Below are 18082 nucleotides of genomic sequence, written 5' to 3'. Positions count from 1 at the left end.
AGAATGTTTCTTGGCATCACAGAACAGACATTGAGTGTTCATTTGAGGTAATGTGAGAGGCTTTTCGGGTACTTTGCCAGGAGAAGGAACACCTGCCTTACCACTGCCTTAAAGGGAGGAAGGAGTTAAGGGAGTATTTGTGAAATTTCATGTATCACTTGGTTTCAAAGTTTGATTTTACTGTCGTGGGTCGTACCCATCACAAGAAAAACTTTCCCTGAATACTACATGAATTTTGTTGAGATTTAGGACCAGCCTCAAGCTCTTCTTTCTGGTCAGGTCATCCCCCTGGTGGATGCAATAATCTGGTCCTCACGCTGCGGGAGTGTATCCCAATTAGCGATTCTGTTTTTCCACCGAGCCTATTCCTGCACATAGGCAGGAGCGTTCTTTGCATGCCGGCTGCACCCTCTTCTGATCTGTGAATGATAGAGAGAGAAATCGGGAGTAATAGTAGAAACCGTTTCAACTCTCTTCATAGCTTTGTACCATTTGGATGTTTTTCTTCTTCCAGTCATTCATACATGTATGTATGTGTGTGCACTTTCTCTGTTGTGCATAACAACTTCAAGGTTATTTTTTAAAGACCTTCAGGCATTTTCTGAGCGTTTTTTGAACCAGTGCACCATTCACCGGTGTATTGCTTGTATAGAGGTCGTCTTTGATGAGGTTTTTGTCATATGCACCCACTGAAGTTTCAGTGTACTCAAGCATTAGAAAAGCCACTATTTGAGCGTCTTTGTTTTCTTTGTTGAGCTGTTTATTTTGCTTTCTTCCCACACAGTTCCCTGGCCTCACTCTGACAACTGCTTTTCTGCATGAATTACATTCCTCGGGGCCGCAAGTCTCCTAATTCTTCCAGTCGATTTGATTCCTGCCTGTGTGATTAGTCCTCTGCTCCAACACACAGTTGGTCTTTGCCGAGCAAACTGCTTGCTAAGTGCCTTTAACATGAAGACCTAACTACATTTTTTAACCTCATTAGTGTGTAGGGCACTGCTTCATTCCAGCTTAATAACATGGCCACTATTGAATCATCACTTGCTCTAAAACAGGTTACAAAAAGGTTACCTAAGTTGTCTGGTTTTCTTTTTGTATGACTGTGCTTTTGCTGGATAACGGTTTCTTTCAGCACATGTCCAGTTTTAGCATGTAAGTTGCTTTTTGAAAGGAAACCCATCATCGATTCTGCTCAGGCAGATTTGCGATGCTGAGAAATTTTGTGTTTGTTTGTTCAAAAAGAGACTCGGTGCCTATTTGGAAATAGCGAATCTAAGTAAAGAAGCTGGTAAGAAAACGCGGTTTTGGGAGAAAAGGGGAAGAGGGCTTGGGGGAGCTGATAAAATTTTCCTATTTGTTTCAGCTTTAGAATTACAAAGATCTCATCTTCCGCAGGTTAAATACAGACTTCTCACTGTAACGCTGGATTTACAGCAATGCGGCCACAGCCTGCATTGGTTCATTTGTCTCATGGGATCAATTTTTAGCTGAACGTATCGTCACTGAAATTTAGATTTCAGTTGCAGTCGCGCGTAAACTCGAATGGAAAAGATATTAAAGGACTTCCAAATGTTGTAAAGGCGGTTTAAAAAAAATAATAAAAGTTTCCTAAGAAGACAGTGTCACCAGGGAGCTGGGGGGAAGAACGGAGGCACTGGGTCACATGCCACTCGTGATGGTGCATTTGTGCAGTTGCATAGCACAGCCACTCAGAGGGTGAGACTTCATGATTAATGGTGTTTATTCTTGACAGAAGCCTCCTTTATTTATCTGCAATACAGTTTAGTGATTTTATCAGTCACCTGAATGAAAAATATTCAGTCATACCAATATTGCAGTGTAAATTGAGTAGAGTCACTTTTTATTATATCTTTCAGCCTTATCATCTGCACAGTAATTTTCTAGCAGGAGTTTGATATAGAAAGGCTGGATTTAGCTGTACTTGACACAAAGCCTCTTCAATTTCCCCTAAAAGTTCAGGCTACTCTTAGAAATGTGTATAAATATATATATAAAACCCTCTTATCCAAGCAATTTCAGGATTTGAAAGAATAAAGATAAAATGCGCAAGCCCGGATGTGAGAAATGTTGTTCATATGAAAACATCTAATAGCTCTGAAGCCACCGGTGAAATGCTCTTTTAGTGTTTAAGCTTGTGGCTTAGTGCAGTTCTTTTTGCATGGCTACGTAGTCTGACTTTCTTCTAATCAATCATCATCCAACTCCAATCAGCATACAGGCAGAGCCTATCGTTCATCCTGGGTGTAATTTCAGAGTTGAAGACTATAATGGCCACATACAGCACATTAGTCACTGCGATAACAGCTAGTGGCACTCCTGAGGAAGGGGGAGGACAGGGGAGAAGGGGAATAAAATTCTTCTCGTTCTCACAGTGCATTAGTGAAATAGGAGCAAATGTTAAACAAATGTTTATTCAATTAGCTGACTTAACAGCATTAAGTGTGAGAAAGCTTCTGACACCCCTTTGACCCACTCTTTTGCGGGAGGAGAGGAAGGGGAAAGGGAAGGAAGAAAAGGGTGCATGAATGCCGTCAGGATTTATATATGCCCACATATTCATATGATGGTGCCGCGGTGGTTAAACACTTCAAGAGATGGCAGGCCCTGCCTGTAACCGAGAGGGGGCTAAAATTTGAATAGCAAATGAGACCACCTCTAGAGCATCAAAAGAGAATTGCAGAGCGGGGAAGTTTGCTGTAGGAATGCAGTTGGTAATTTTACTGTCCAGTCTGTTATTAATAACAACAGATAATGAGCATGCTGTAGACCTTTTAGATTTTCCTGCTGTACTTTGTGCTACAGCATAGTTTGAAGAGGGAATAGTATATGGAGGTCCAAGGCAATCTCTCCTCTAATGTGTAGCAACACTTTTCCAAGGCTTATTCGAATAACATTTGCTTGTCGCGTGCATCCGTTTTATAGTCGTGATTACGAGTTCTGCATCAAATGCAGCATTAATACATTATCCTTGGTATATTAATAACCACGAGTCAATAGACTTGGAACCAGCTGAAGACAGGGGATGAAAAATTTACCAGCACTGGGATTGGGCTGTGCCTTGTAGGTGTTTGGTTTTACCCCACTTACGGTTCTCAGAAGTCAGTGTGAACTGAGCAGGTCAGGCTCTGCCTTGGTAAGGCTCTACCAGAAGCAAGCGATGGAAATCACAGAGTATCTTGTTAGCATTACTTTTGTTTACTGTTTACATTGCTGCAACATCCAACAGCTCCATGTGGGATCAGAGCTCTGCTGAGTGTTGTGCAAACACAAGGAGCTCTGCCAGGAAGAGCTTTGGCAAATGAACTCTGGTGAGTCGGCTCCGACGGCCTTGGGGGTTACCAGCCCCAGCTGTTTTCCTCGCCCTGGAGATTACCCCTTGTCCCTCAGCAGGGTCAGACGGTGTCCCTTCGCCCCATTTACAGTCTGGCAACTTTGCCCTTGCTCACTGAAACCGGGCACTGAAGTGGTTAGAGGCAGAGATGTGCCTAACATCTCTCTCTAACAGAGACCCCCTGTGCTGGGGGTTGGCAGTAATTGCTGGGAGGGGGCACCAGCTGGGTAGCTGGGGACAGTAACTGCTTACACAGTTGCCTCAAAATTTGCAAGAGGACGTCCACCTAAAAGGCAAGGGGCATTTGGAGGGAGTAGTTAATAGTCGGTCACGTTTTTGTGTGTTTGCACCCTTTGTTTGTACGAGCAAAGAAATTGCCAAGTGTATCCATGTAATCCTCCCCCTAGTCACCGATTTCTTTGCAGCAGTCCTGAGGAGGATTTGAGGGAGGAGAGGCAAGGCAGGACGCTCTGTATGCTAAGGCCAAGTGGCGAGTGTTTCAGAGGAGTGCCAAGGGGCAGTGGCAGTGGTTGGTGGCAGGATGGAAGGAAGAGGAAAAGGAGAGGCGTGTTGTTGTGGGGAGATTTACCAGTATGTGAGGACAAGAAGAAGCCTGGGCTTGACTTGGAGAAATACTGGGAGGCAGTACCTGGTTTTCTTTGCATTTTGCAAAAAAAAGAAGTAAAAAAAAAAAAAAATCAGTCAAAACTATATCTTCACACACATTTAAGGAACGCATGTCAAGACTCCCAAGTCAAGACTCGTGTAATGAAAGGCATATACCCTGACTCAGTGGCATCTGAAACAGCAGTTGCTCACTGCAGTCAGTGCAGGTGTTACTGTGGGCTGGAGGTCACCAGCGTCGCAGCTGACCTTAGGTAAACAAAACGTTCAATAATGGGATGAATATTCATTGCTTTTTACAGCAGAAACTCTTCTTGAGGGAATCCACAGGTGGATGGTTGAGTTATTTATGAATTATTACAAGTAGCAGGGGGTGTATGTAAAAAAAACTGGATCTGCGTTCAGGCAGTCCGTCAATTGAAAAATAGGAATACAGTCACTGACTAAGGATTTAGTGCTTTGATTAATGTAGCCAATTTTTAACTGTAACTACATAACGTTAACACTTCCCAAATAAAGAAAGGGGAGCCAGAGTAATATTCTTTTGCTGTGGGTCATTGGCTAATTGTCGTGTGTGATTCCCAACGCCAAGAACATCTCTTGTCCAGTCATGTGTGTCTGGTTTTTTTTATTTATTCTACAATGCTACCTTGTAACTTTAAGAGGGAGAAGCGTTTCCTTCTAACCCAAAGCAAGGTTATTTGTATACTTTAGGAATTTACATTCCAGAACTGCACACATTTTGTAAGGCACTGTCTTTGCCTCAATGAAAAAATATTAATAACGTAGTATCTCTTGGTCTGACCTTTCCACTGTAGATACCAAACACTTTCTGAGTGCTTTACCACAGTTGTACAGATGGGGAAACTGCAGATGAGGAAGTGAACAAGTTTGTCCAAGGTAGCACAGCAGATAAGTGATGGAAACCAAACCGGAGCCTGTGTACCTTAAACCCTGATCTCGCTCCTCTTACGTGTAAACTACATAGGCACTGACCCATTCATGGTTGCTTTGTACATATATCTGCTGAATGGAAGGTTGCTACCAAATCCGATTCTGTGACTTACTTTCCCATACTGACTACAGTTCCAGTGTGAATTTTGGAGGAAAAATGAGCAAAATATTGACTAGGTGTTGAAACATGGAAAGGAATATAGGAAATCAAGATTCTTTCTCATATTAGGACTTAAGCACGTTCTTGTTTTCCTCCTCCTTCATTTGCACCACTAAGAAAATACAGTTAATAGGGCTTACCTTTTTGTAGCACTTGAGCTCTTTTACATAAAGTGTGCTCTGACATTCCCATGCATTTAATTTGCTTTAATTCCTTAAATGTTCAAAATAATTTGCTTAGTTTTCCTAAGTCTAAGAACGTAATACAGCAGCTTTGAGGCAGTGAGTTATCTTAGGGGAATGGGCTGCCTATTTTAAGACACAAGTTCTGAAAAAAAATTTTAAGTATTAAAAGATAGTATTATTGATTTCCCATACTATATATTTATGGGTTTGTTTACAAATATCCAATTAGAAGTGCAAAGAGAAAAGGGACTGTGAAGTTGCGTTTTAAAAATACTCAGCGCTGGCATCGCTTTCCTTGCATTGAAGTCAGTGGAAGCTTTACTGGTGGCTCTCGGGGAGCGCAGTATTGGGTCAGCACTTTGTGCTTATGAAGATCATGTCCACAATCACTTAAGGATTTTATCAATTAAATCAGTGGACAGTTTCCCATCAGTTGCAGTTTATGCAGGGTTGAACCCTACAACAGCAACTAAAGATTTTGAGAAGCAGGATGATTATTTGACTTAGTTTTTCTGTATTGTTTAGGTGTATAGTTAGTTGCCTGAGCCTGACTTATTAGGCACCTGCAACAACGTTTGTGCTTTTAACAGTGAGGAGTAAGTTGTTCATTTGGGCTAATCTTAACTGTTAGAATTGTTCTTACTTGTATTTTCAGGATCAAGCCTTACTTTATTAGAGCTCAGCTTTCTTAATGTTAAACCCTTTTATTAGCCAGTAGTTGACTGCTGGTGCCAAAGGGTCAGTCTGTACAAGCGACTATGACATTAAACAAGCAATAATCATTTAACATAGGAGATATTACCAAAGGAATTGAGCCATGTGCTTTAAAGCAGGAGTCCCTGCCTAACAAGAAAGTCCTTATTGTTTGTTCGTCTTCCAGGATCTCCTAGAAATAAAAGTGTTAATATTTTGGGGGGCAGCCATTGGAAGATTATTGCAGGAAAAAAAAAAAAGAAAAAAGCAAAAGATCATAGGCAGTTTAAGGAGTTTAACATTTTTCAATTGTCCAGGCAGGGCTGAATTGAGCAGGTATCAGAGAAACAGTGTGGATATCATTGGCATGAGAGTTATGCCATCAGTGCTTGCTCCAGCATTGAATAACGTACTGTTAAATGATTAAATATCGAGGTTTGAACTTTGACACTTTCATAATATAACAAGATGGATGAAAAGGCAATAATAAATTAGGTTATGTTACAATATTTCATCGCACTTCGTTGACAAGCTTTGTTCTGTGAGATAGATTATTGTTCCATCTGTAACCTCAGCTCAGTGTCATATTTACAATGTTATAGTTAAGGATCACTTGCTGTTTTCAATATAAATGTATTTTTCAACAGATTCATAAAAGAGCCATTTAAAAATTTATCAGGACAAAACTTGGCATTAAAATTTCCAGTCCTGGAGTTATAGTTTCCTTTAAAATCAGGAAATGCTTCTATCACCATGATTTTTTTTTTTTTTTTAAGATAGGTTGTGTTGAGAAGAGGTTTTTGCCTGCGCACAGCTTAAAGCTATTGGGAAACCATTTATGACAGATCACATCTCCAACACCAAACACACCTCAAAATTTTCCTCCAGATTTTCCTGTGACACAGACCTTTGTGGCTGTCCTGAGTGGCTTTATATCTGCTTCCAGAAAACGTTGCTATTGAAGAGCCCGCTCTGACAAGTGTGGGTGTCGCAGCACGCCCCAGGGTTTGCTGTACTTCTTGCAGTTGCAAGAGGTGCGAGAACAGAGACAACGTGCATTGTATTAATATTCTGGCATGTCCTGGAGCAGTTCAAGGACTCCAAAGCAAAGAAAAACCCAGCGTGAGGACCCGGAGGCAACTAATAGGCCATAATTGCCTTGAACAGCCTCACCAGGGACCTCCTCCCACACCCCATGCACTCAGGAGCCCCTTTTAAGCTCAGCCTGGGGCTTTTAGTCCCTGCCTGAGCTATGTTGTAGGTAGCGCCCGTCTGTACTCCTGCTCCTGGCTGAGCTCAGGACCTGCACTGTCGGTAGCTGTTCTCCTGGATGGACCCCCCAGAGCTATGCTGTAGCTTTTCTCCTGTCCTGACTTTGGCCCTGTCTCCTTCTGCATTTGACTGACCCTCCCTGACCTGGTTTGTCACTTTGCCTTGTCTGAGACTGCTGATGGACCCTGTTACCAGCGCCTGGCTCTGGTGGCATGGAGTGCATTGCCTGTGCAGGGGTTAACTTTGGCTCCTGACTTGTCTTCCCTTAAAGACCAGCTGGCCCTTCCTGCTCCCCACCACCCTGAACTGGATCTCTTTTCTTCCCATCCCCTCCCCTCCTTCAGTTCCTGGGCTAACCACCCCTACTCAGTTACAAGCATACATCATGTAAGATGGTTTCATGGTACTTTGGGCTGCCTGGCTCTTCACTAGGTCTACATGAGCGATAAAACTGTGTGACTTAGTTGGGAATGGGGTGAAAAAAGCAGAATGGGAAAGTGGAGTTCAGTGTTCTTGTTTTGTTGTGAAATTTCTAAACAGTTACAGGTCTATTAGCTTGGAAAATAAAACCTAATACTATTTTTGTCATCTTCATTTTTTAGAGCCTCAAAATCACCAAATAGTTTAGTTTTTTGAATGCACAGAATTCAAGGAAGTTGTATCTTCCCACCTGCAGTTTCCTTCTGTCTCGTGCCACAGGAGCAGTTCAGGAATGTAGGTGAGAGGAAAGGTGCAAGTTAGAAGGGAAAAATGAGGTAAGCTGGGGAATATGCTGTGCCTTCTCTAGCCTAATAGCTGGAGCTAATACGGCACCTTTCCCACCTCACCCTACTGTGCCAGGGACGCGGGCAGAGACTGGAAGTTGTGCTCCTGAATCCTGTCAGTATGGCACTGAGAAGAGAGGGTGGTTGAGGGGCCACATAGTCAACAAACTTTGCTTGTGGATCTTGCTTACCTACCTGGGGATTTTTACCTCTAGTCACAGCCACACAGCAGTGTTTCTCCTGCAGGAGTTAACCCATTCTGTTACTACCAAAGGAAGGGAGAGGATTTCCACTTGGAGCATCTGATCTTCTTCATCAAAAAACTGACTAACGCTTAGGTATGAAAAACACCCCCCCTACTCCCATTCCCTCTGCTGATGAAAAAAATGTGGGATCCTTTCAAGATAATACTAGATAATCATCTACGCATGCAGATCATTTTGAAATACGTATAACTCACTCATGCTTGCTGCATCAACTCTCAAGATTCCCATTATCTTCCTTCCCCAGTTAAAAAAAGGGCTGCATGGGCTGAAAAGGGAATTGTACTTTGTTCAGTTTTTGTGGTGGCTAAAATCCAAACCTGCGGCTGGTCAGTCATCTTGTGCAGAGTTCATCTGTTGCAGCTGTAAGCAACAAAACAAAATGACACACCGTTTTCATGAGTAATAACTGAAATCTTACATACAGCTCACCTGTGGTTCAGCAGTGGTCAGAAAAAGCATTAAAAAAAAAAAAAAAGAGTGGCTTCACGCGTTTTGTGATTTGCCATATATCTAATGCTGCTTGCAGCTGCTGAACTGGTGTGACCACATAAGTTTTTAAGACTGTGCAGTCACCTCTGCAACATTCGTCAAAAAAAGTGTCGTGACTAATTGGAAAAAATACACCTGTTTGCCCTTACATTGATCTCACTGCCTCGGCACATGTGCGCCATTCTCCTGCTGAGTAGTTGAGACTCTCCAGAGCGTTGGGACTCAGGACAGGGAGAAGTTGGCAGGCCAGAGATAGGTGAGGAGTGGAAAGACCTGGATTAGGAATGGAAGCTGTGTGGCAGTCATGGTATTTTGGCACCTTAGTGGTGAGGAGGAAGGCAGTCTGGACAGAAGAGAGGAGACACCTTCCCAGCCAGCCCCATTGTCTGCTGCTTCTCCTTTGCGTCAGCGGTATAGGTGTAATCAAGGTTACTGAAAAAATAATAAAATCAGCCTAGTGTGCCAGGATAAAAATTGCAGTGATAAAACACAGCTACAGGATCTCTTTTACTCCCAAACCTGAAGATCTCCAAATTAGTACTGGAAGTATGATAGGCTTTGTATTAAATAATTGAGTTTGCAGGGTCTCTATGAGTAGACACAAAGGGCCTGATTCGGAAAAGAGTGTACATCTGCTTCTCTCCCTCTCTCGGAAAGAAGCCTTAGTGCTCCAAGTACGTCGTTGAACAGGAAAACTCCTGTCTAGGAGAAGATGCCGGGCAAGTTCTGCCTTCCCATGATTTACAGGTGAGGCATTGAACATACAAGTTTCAACCACCATAACTGAAAATGTCCCAGCATTTTCACATGGTGAAACCTCATTGCATCCCACAAAGTAGCCTCAGACGCAAGGCAGAGCACCACATGCCAAGGCTGGGGACAAAGTACATTTGAAATAAAAGTGATGGGGGTGGACTGACACCCACGTCTGGAGATTTGATTTGCTTGTCTCTGAATGAGTGCCTGCAGAGACACTCCTGGGCTGTACAATTTGTTGTTTACAGCTCAAAAATCATTCTTTATTGATACACAAAGAGGTTGCAAAGCAACAGCTATTAGTAAGTGTGTTTGGCTGTACCCTTTCTGAAAGTCAGCATTTTAGTTTGAAGGAGGGGGTTAAACAATGCTTTTGAAAGATGTTCATAGTGAAGTTTAATCATAGAGGGAAAAGAAGGGAAGAATATGTGACATTTATTGGAATAAATCAGGAGGGCTCAAATAGTGGGAGAGCTGAGAGCAGATGGAGGCAGGAAGAATAATGGGGCTGTAGGGAAAGGAGGGTCTGGAAACACAGAGGAGTGAGAAAAGTACAGACTGGAAGTGAGCGGAGAAGTTAGCAGTGCTTTAAAATTAGATATTGGAGAGAGATTAGTAAACATTTAGAGTGCAGAGCTGGGAATTTTATGTGTAATCTGATGACTCTTATTTCTGCCTCTGATAATATAGTTTATATGCCTGCGGTTGATTGATGATACCCAGGTCGGCATCCTTTCCCATGCATCCTTGGAAAACTGAGGAGCTCAGAGTAGTGGAGGGAGGAAGAGGCAGGGTTGAGGAGGAGGAGGAGAAGCGGTTGAGTCCCAGTGTCCTTGAATGGCTCCCATTGGATCTGGAGGGAGAAGCTGACAGCCTGGCTCTTAATCTTGCTCCTGCGGCAGCCTTTGGCTGTTGGCCAGTTGGAGAGTGAATCACTGAGGCTGATACAGACTTTCAGCCTTCTTGCAAAAGCTTTTAAACAGTTTTCTGTTCGATATGCACCAGATAAGGCCAGGGCTCCTGCTTGCCTGCATGCTCTTTGGGTTTCTAACTCTTTCTGAGTTGAGATCACATTAAAAAAAAAAGACTTGTAAAGTGACATCCAAACTTAGTTTCTTTGTTACTCTTGTATTAAATTTTCTATACTACTGTATTTTCCTCACTGCCAGGATGGGAAATTCACTCTTTAATGTGATATCCAGCTGTGGTATTTTTGCTTCCTACATTACTATGAGTTTTAAGGCTCCTGCCTTCCACACTCAGCCTGACAGGGAACCGCGAGACAGCAAATGCTTTATGGCTGCTTGGGTTTCACAGCACCAACAAGAGTAAAGCTGCATTTCCACCGTAAAACAAAGGTGCTTCAAAACCATGCAGAGAAAAAGTGCACTGAGGAAAGGAGATGCCTGTTTTGCACGGTGGAGGAAAATGGCTTCTTGTTTGAGGTTCTCGGTGCATTTTAAGTAGGGTGAAGGCATAGCAGTTGAGTGGCTGGGCTTTGTGTGGGTCACTTGCTCGAGTTCCCAAGGAGTGATTATGCTGCTGGTACCTGCTGCTGGCACACAATGATTGCAGCTCTGTAACAAACTTTGGAGCTAGGAGGTAATTTCATACAAGAAGGCTAAACAGGCTTACTTTACAGAAAGCTGTGGCAGGGCAAGAAACACACAAAAGCCAAATAGGGAAGGGAAGGGAAGGGAAGGGAAGGGAAGGGAAGGGAAGGGAAAAGAGCACAACAGGAAAAATTTTTATTCCCCAGATTTTATGAGCCCTCGTGGATTTTGTGGCAGGGAAGCCGGCGTTATGTTAGGAATGTGTAACTTTGATCTTTGTCCCACTCATACGCTAGCATTTCCAAGCTGATGGCAGGGAAAATTGGCTCCTATGTAAGATTACGTTCTGTTGGCCTTTTAGGTGATGACAACTATCTCTATTGATCACGGTATGTGTATGTTAAGGGGAAAAAATACGTTTCTTGTTTTAATATTCTTTGTAAGCCAGCAGCATCAAAGGAACAGGCTGCCCTCCCTGCTCTCTCAGCTGCTGCCTGTGTCTGCGCTGTATATATGCTAAATTAATTGGAAAAACAGGGACAAAAAGGCATTTAGTTCGGGTCAACCAGTTGGACTACAGCAAATGCATGACAGGCTTAATCATTGTCTTTTGCCAAAGAGCAGGTTGGCAAGGGCAGGCACTCCAGCCCCTTCTGATGAAATCTGGACTTTTTCCAGTGCCTTTGGAGGTTGGATGCTGTGAGAGAAGGGTCTCCACGCAGAGCCTGGACGCTGTTGTATTGGCAGGGTGGGATGATGGGGAGGGGGTTAAGGCAGGTTATTTACCTTTTGTCAGCTGTGAACTCAGCTTTCAGCCTTGGTTCATCACAGCTTCATACGCATAGCCTGAGAAGGCACCACAGCAAGAATGAAGTAGTTAATTAATGTGGTCTTGTTAAAGGCATTGGTCTCTGGTGCCATCCTGAAAACAAACATATGCAGCAATCTTTCTTCCTTTGCCACCAAGTTTTCTGCATCTTTCATGGGAAGGGACATCAACAGAAATATGCCTCAAAGGACCCAGCTGTCTTAATGGCTTACAGAGATTGGTTCTTCTGAAATGACTTCTGTGTAAATGTGCAATCGTGCTCTTTCAAGAAGAATAAGCTAGCAAATGAAGGGAGTGGTTGCAGTGTAGCTCTCAAAATTCTTTTTTTCCAATAGCCACGTGGTTTTGAAGACGTAAATGATTCAGCATCTCAGTATGTCTTCCATATTGCAGCAAGAATTAATATGTGGTATACAAGGTGCATATTTCACACTAGTTAAAGTGATTTTCTACTGAACTCCGTGGGGAAAGGGTATTGAGGGGTGTAATGATTAAATCAAATATAAACTCAGGTTAAAATTTGTCAGATAAATGTTGCTAATAAGGGTACAGAGCAGAATTCATTTCCTATCCTTTTTCTTTCCAGGCAGTTGACATTAGTGGAAGTTATTACATGTGCAACCCAGTTGTTATTCTTCAAGAAATGAATGTGTTACCTTTACAGTATTTTACTTTATCGTATAGATAACCTAGCTGTTTTTTGTTTGTTTTTCTTTCTTTTTTCTTCCAGGCCTTCTGCCTTATCTAGTAGCCCGACATACTCAGAGCTTCCGTTCCTTAGAATTTCCCCCCACCGAAATCCCGCTGCAACATCAGAGTCTCCCTTCAGCACCCCTCACCCGTACATTAACCCCTACATGGACTACATCAGGTCCCTGCACAGCAGCCCATCCCTCTCCATGATCTCGGCAGCCCGCGGACTCAGCCCAACAGACGGTGGGTTAAGACAGGCTTCCTGTTTTCTGTCATTGTAGCAACTAAAGTTATATTAATCTTGTCAACATTTTTTCCCCCTTGTTCAAAGCAGCTTCAGCAGGTTTGTCAGACATATTCATTATGTCATAAATGTTTCAATACTTCATCAGCCGATCATGGCTCATTTGTACATCTCACAAATGTTGAAACTTCAGGGAGAATTAAAAAAAAAAAAAAAAAAGCCCTGCCTCATTCAAAATTTAAGCTGGAAGGGTGGTGTATGTCTTGTGACATCTTTTGTTTGTGGAGCTGACCCGGGGTGTGATTCTGATCTCCCAAGAAATCCATTGTATTTGCACTGAATCAAGCCAGATTCTTCGTGAGCGTAGATCAGTGTGTAACCATGGAGTTCTTCAGGTGCAAAAGCTTGGTTTTCAATTATGTAAAGCTTGCACTGACTTGTTATATTTAGTCAATAGTTCTGTTAAAGTTGCATAGAATTGTTTCAGTTTACCCTATCCAACAATATGGACAAATGAAATCACGCTGATGCAGAAGTGGCTGATGATCAGGACTAGCCCCTTTAGTTTAATTGGTGGGCAGTATACTTGAAGCATTGGTGATTTAGGTCTTGGTGTGACCATGGCTATTACTTTCCAGGTTATTTGGGTTGAAGTGAACTCCTGTGATCACTCTTGTCATTACTCTGGCACATTTCGTATTCATTTCAATGGGAATTTTGCCGAAGTGAGCAATCAATAGAGTTGCAAAAGGCTCGGTCTTGTTAGCAGTAGGTTTTTCAATATTAGAGTAAGTAGTTTAACTTTTCGGAATTGTAGTATTTGCTGAAGAGAGCTAAAACATAACATACTCTGAAACAAATATGTAGTGAAGATAATTTACCTACTATTTTAACTATGGGAAAGGTCTTCTCGGTGAATGCAGAAACTTACCAGAGTTAAACTGCCTTTAGCTGAATTTGAAAAATGAGCTGTGCACCCTATCCAAACGGATAACTAATTAATCCTCACTTATAAGAACATATACCTTTACAGTTAATCCATTAGTTATGGGCACATATTCTTATGAGAATAAATTTTAATGACCTATTGTCAGTCAAGGTATATGGCATGCACATAGGGCTTTCTTAGCAGCACTTTGGATATTGTATGAATCCTTGCTAATTCTACGCTTTTTATTTTAGCCAAAGTATTAAAAATAAACATTTTGAAGGAACAATTTGAATGCCCAGAAATACATATTTTGACTCAGAGAGCATTGGAGCTTTTCATATAGGATAAACGTGATAGAGTGACAATGTAATGGCACAAACGGGGAAAACGCTTGCAACGTATATTTGGGCTTTTCACAAAAGCTAATATGCAGAACATTTTACTGCCTTTCCTTCAGTAATCTTCAGATCATATTCCTGCAGAATTTCATTTATGCTTAAGGTATGCTCCTGTTGCACATGCAAAGAAAGGGGGGAAGGAAACCACCTGTCACACAACCATACAACATTAACCTGTACACGTTCTTGGTCTCAGGTACACAACACTGAACTCGCTTGCATAAATGTAGGCACATAGTGCTATCTGAGATACACTAGAGTATCTGACCTGGCACCCAAGTGATACTCCAGAAAGGCAGAGATCTCCTACAGGTGCTTTGCCATATTCGCCAGGCCAGTGGTAATCTCTCTGAGACTCTAGAATGTCTCAGGGTAGAATTTGGTTCCAGATTCTGGCACCTAAATTTAGGTCTGTACAGAATAGAAACCTGTCTGTGGTCTTGGTGTGCTGTTTTGCCATTATAGTCCAGTGAGTTTTAGGTAGTGCAGGCAGTGAAGCCTTAGAAAACTATTCGGTTCACCCAGCTACAGACACTTGTGTGGTGCCAGCTGAGTCTGGAGCTCTGTCGTAACTACAAAGGTGCTCAGATTCATCTGTCTACAAGGTAGGTGTTTGGTGTCAGTTCGGGTCTGCGAAATACCTTGCCTCAACTCCAGATGCCACCTCAGAAAGGCAGCTTTCTCCTCTAAGGCCTGTCTCATACCTGCTAGCCTCATGTAGGTGCCTTGGATACCCATGGGCTTTCAGATGGCACGAGACACTCAGGTGTGGACAACACACTTCAGTACGCTCTGTCTTAAGGCTCATCCCCTGAGCTTTGATCGCTGACTGTGTACACAACCTTAACCTTTCATAAGTACAAGCTAAACTTACTAGCTTAAGCTTCTTGCTTTGGGTTTTAAATAAATACATGTTACTTCACATTTCCTCTAGGCTCACAGCTTGTCTTTGATCAGTTACCACAGCCCAGGTGTCATGCAGCACCTCGTGAAAATACAGTGACTTGACTGAGGCATTGGAGATATTTCAGTAAAACAACATGCTTATTGAAAAGCTGTTAAATTTGTTCTCTGGAATCCATAGTTCGTTGTGTGATCAGTCAGGTATACACTCAAATGCTTTTTTCAGGTTTAGGTTCCTGGCATCAGATAGTTCAAGTCATGACTTGGGCACTACTAGAATGCAAGTAAAAACCCCCTGTGATTTAGAGGGGTACATGCACATAATGTACTAATAACATTATGGACACCATGGCTTAAGTCATATAGCATTTGAACTGTGAAAACTTGGAAGAAATTATTGTTCTTCTATAAGTCATAGTGAGATTTCTCTTGCTACCCTAATTGCTTTAGGCCAGTTAGATAATTAGGTCAGTGTACTATTGGGCTCAGTCAGTCGACTCACAGATCTGGGGATGGCTGGGAGCCAAAACAATCTGGAACATAACGAAGAGTAGTTTCATATTCACTACAAGTCTTGCCAGCTGTAATTAATGACTGCCACAGCAGCCGTAATGGTAGAGTGTCTTCTGTCTTGTCACTTCACCTGACCCAGCAGAATTGGTGGGCCAGGGGTGGCTGAGGACTGCTCTGGGTAACACAGTGTTCGGGGCAGGGGTAAGGACTGAGTCGTCGGTGTGTGTGGAGCAGAGTGCTCAAACGGAGCTCAGCAGTGCCCACAATGCAGAAGCAAATGCCTCCCCTTGGCAAAAAAGCAGGGGCAAAGCTGAAGCTACCCAAGAATAAATAAAGAGAAAATTCAGGGCTGCTGGCTTACTCGTTTACCCTTCATTTACCCTTCATGCAATACATCATTTAGTAGGCTAATTTTTTATGTTTGAAGAAGGTAGTAAGGAATGATCTTTAAAGAGCACCAGAGCATTTCTCAGCATATGGAACATTTAGTAATGCAATTATGTGCTCACTATGTTTTCTGCAGCAGTTCATTTTAAAGTTTGCAGCCAATGTTATTGTTAGTTAACCCAGACACTTATGTCAGAAAGCTCAGGAAGTATTTTAAGTGTGTCTGGAAAGATATGGTGGTTCCCTACTACTGTAAAACTGTTAAAATCAGTGATTCAGTGTGAGTTAGTCCTCTTAAAATTTGGTCTGAATATTTTTCTTGCCATTTCAGAGAAAGTGGTGGTGGCTGAAGTAGATTATGTGTAATTGAGGAATCAATTTGTAATTTGGAAAAAATACCAGCAGCCTTTAATTTACCTCAGCTCATTTTTTATGCCATTCCCCTTCCTGTTTGATGTACTTTTATTTTTCTGAACCTTTCCTGAAAATCGTTGTATTTAACATTATAACATCAAAAGCACATTCTTCCATTTTATTTGGTAAAAATAAACTTTAGAAAAAAAGCACTTTAGAAATCTGTTGCTGAATAAACTTTTCTCTAAACTCCAGTGCTGTGTTTACCTCCTTTTAGTGTAAATGTTGATTCTCTGCTTCTAAGGTTTGCATTTAGGATCCGATTCTCTAATGCAAACATAAATTATCCTTGTAGTAATACTGTGTATGTAAGGTTAAGTTGGTAATTCAGACAATTTCAGCTTAAAATTTTGTTTCCGTTCAAGATTCAGTTGCTGGGATGAAAGAACGATCTCATTAAGTAATGTGAAAGAATATAAAAGTAACCTGTTGGGGTGTAGCCTATTAACCTAAGGAACTTGAAGTGTTTTATGCAAACTTACGTGCCATCTTATGGTGAGCAGAGTGTAAGGAAATTTTAACTGTTTTGCAAGTGGGACAAGTAGAGAGCAGAGAGGACGGCTGCTCAGGTCACATAGCAAGTCAGAGTCAGGATCAAGGAGATGGAGCCCAGCTTACTTTATGAGTACTTCTCACACAAGCCCATGAAACGACCCTCAACTTATTGTAGCATCTGAAGCCTGCTGAGATGAGATAATATTAAAATTACGTGGAATTTTGTGTTTGTCCAGAGTTTTCCATTAGTTGGTGGCATGCTTGACAATTGCAGGGGAACAGAAGGCTCGTGTATTATTTTTACAGGAGAGAAAGGCTAATATAAGTCATTATCAGAGGACTGCATCACTCATAATCTCACTGGAGGATGTAGATTGACTTTGCAACCAGTCTCGTGTGTCAAGTACTCTTGCATATGAACTTTGAAGCATGGGATGGCCACATTCACTGGCTTCAGTCTGTCTTCCCAAAAAGCTGTCCCTGTGTTGTATAGGGGGCAGAGTATTTGTCCTGAAAACGTGCTTTGTCTTTGTTTACTCCTAAATTTATACGCAAACTGCCACTGTGAGTGAAAATCTTCTGGTCCTCTAAGCAGAGACTCCAGAAACTTGAATGCTTATGGAAGTTCAGCCACGTTGTTACCTTAGAGATGGAGTCCTTTGGGCCACGAATGAGGTAAATGGGAATAAAGCTCTAGGAAGGTTTTCCTGCTTTTTTATGTCACTAAGTAAATCATACTAGTTTCCATTGCTGTCAGCCTGTCACTTTTTGAGTCACTTAATAATAAATATAAAAGTATGAGATCACTGAGCTCATTAATATTTTATGCCTTGCAGTTTTTTGAATGGTGTCTTTGCAGTATCATTGGTTGAAATATATTGACCGGTGGTGGCATACTGCAGAGGTTGCATTACATTAAAAAATAAACAAGCTGTTTTAATAGCCAGAGAAACCAGCAATGTGATAAAACTTTCCTTCTCGTTTATCTTATGTCATCAACGGTGCTTTTTATGTTGTGTTTTTTAGCTCCACATGCTGGCGTCAGTCCAGCTGAATATTATCATCAGATGGCTCTGTTGGCAGGCCAGCGCAGCCCATACGCAGACATCATTCCTTCAGCTGCCACTGCAGGAGCCGGTGCTCTTCATATGGAGTATCTTCATGCCATGGATAGTAAGTGACATTTACTAGAAATACAGACAGTCCT

General features: G+C 42.1%; 1 protein-coding gene across 3 annotated transcripts in view; it reads left to right on the top strand.

Moving 5' to 3' along the window:
• GLI3 (GLI family zinc finger 3) overlaps positions 1 to 18082 on the top strand; it is a 213953-nt gene that overhangs the window by 127163 nt on the left and 68708 nt on the right. For all 3 annotated transcript variants that reach the window (XM_074575610.1, XM_074575608.1, XM_074575609.1), the window contains exons 5-6: positions 12628 to 12833; positions 17902 to 18048. In XM_074575610.1, coding sequence (XP_074431711.1) covers positions 12628 to 12833; positions 17902 to 18048 — 353 coding nt within the window. The remainder of the gene's footprint in view (positions 1 to 12627; positions 12834 to 17901; positions 18049 to 18082) is intronic.

Source organism: Larus michahellis, chromosome 2, assembly GCF_964199755.1.
Source record: "Larus michahellis chromosome 2, bLarMic1.1, whole genome shotgun sequence".
Classification (NCBI taxonomy): domain Eukaryota; kingdom Metazoa; phylum Chordata; class Aves; order Charadriiformes; family Laridae; genus Larus; species Larus michahellis.
The sequence above is the reverse complement of the archived record's forward strand: the minus strand, read 5'-3'. Positions and strand labels throughout refer to the sequence as shown.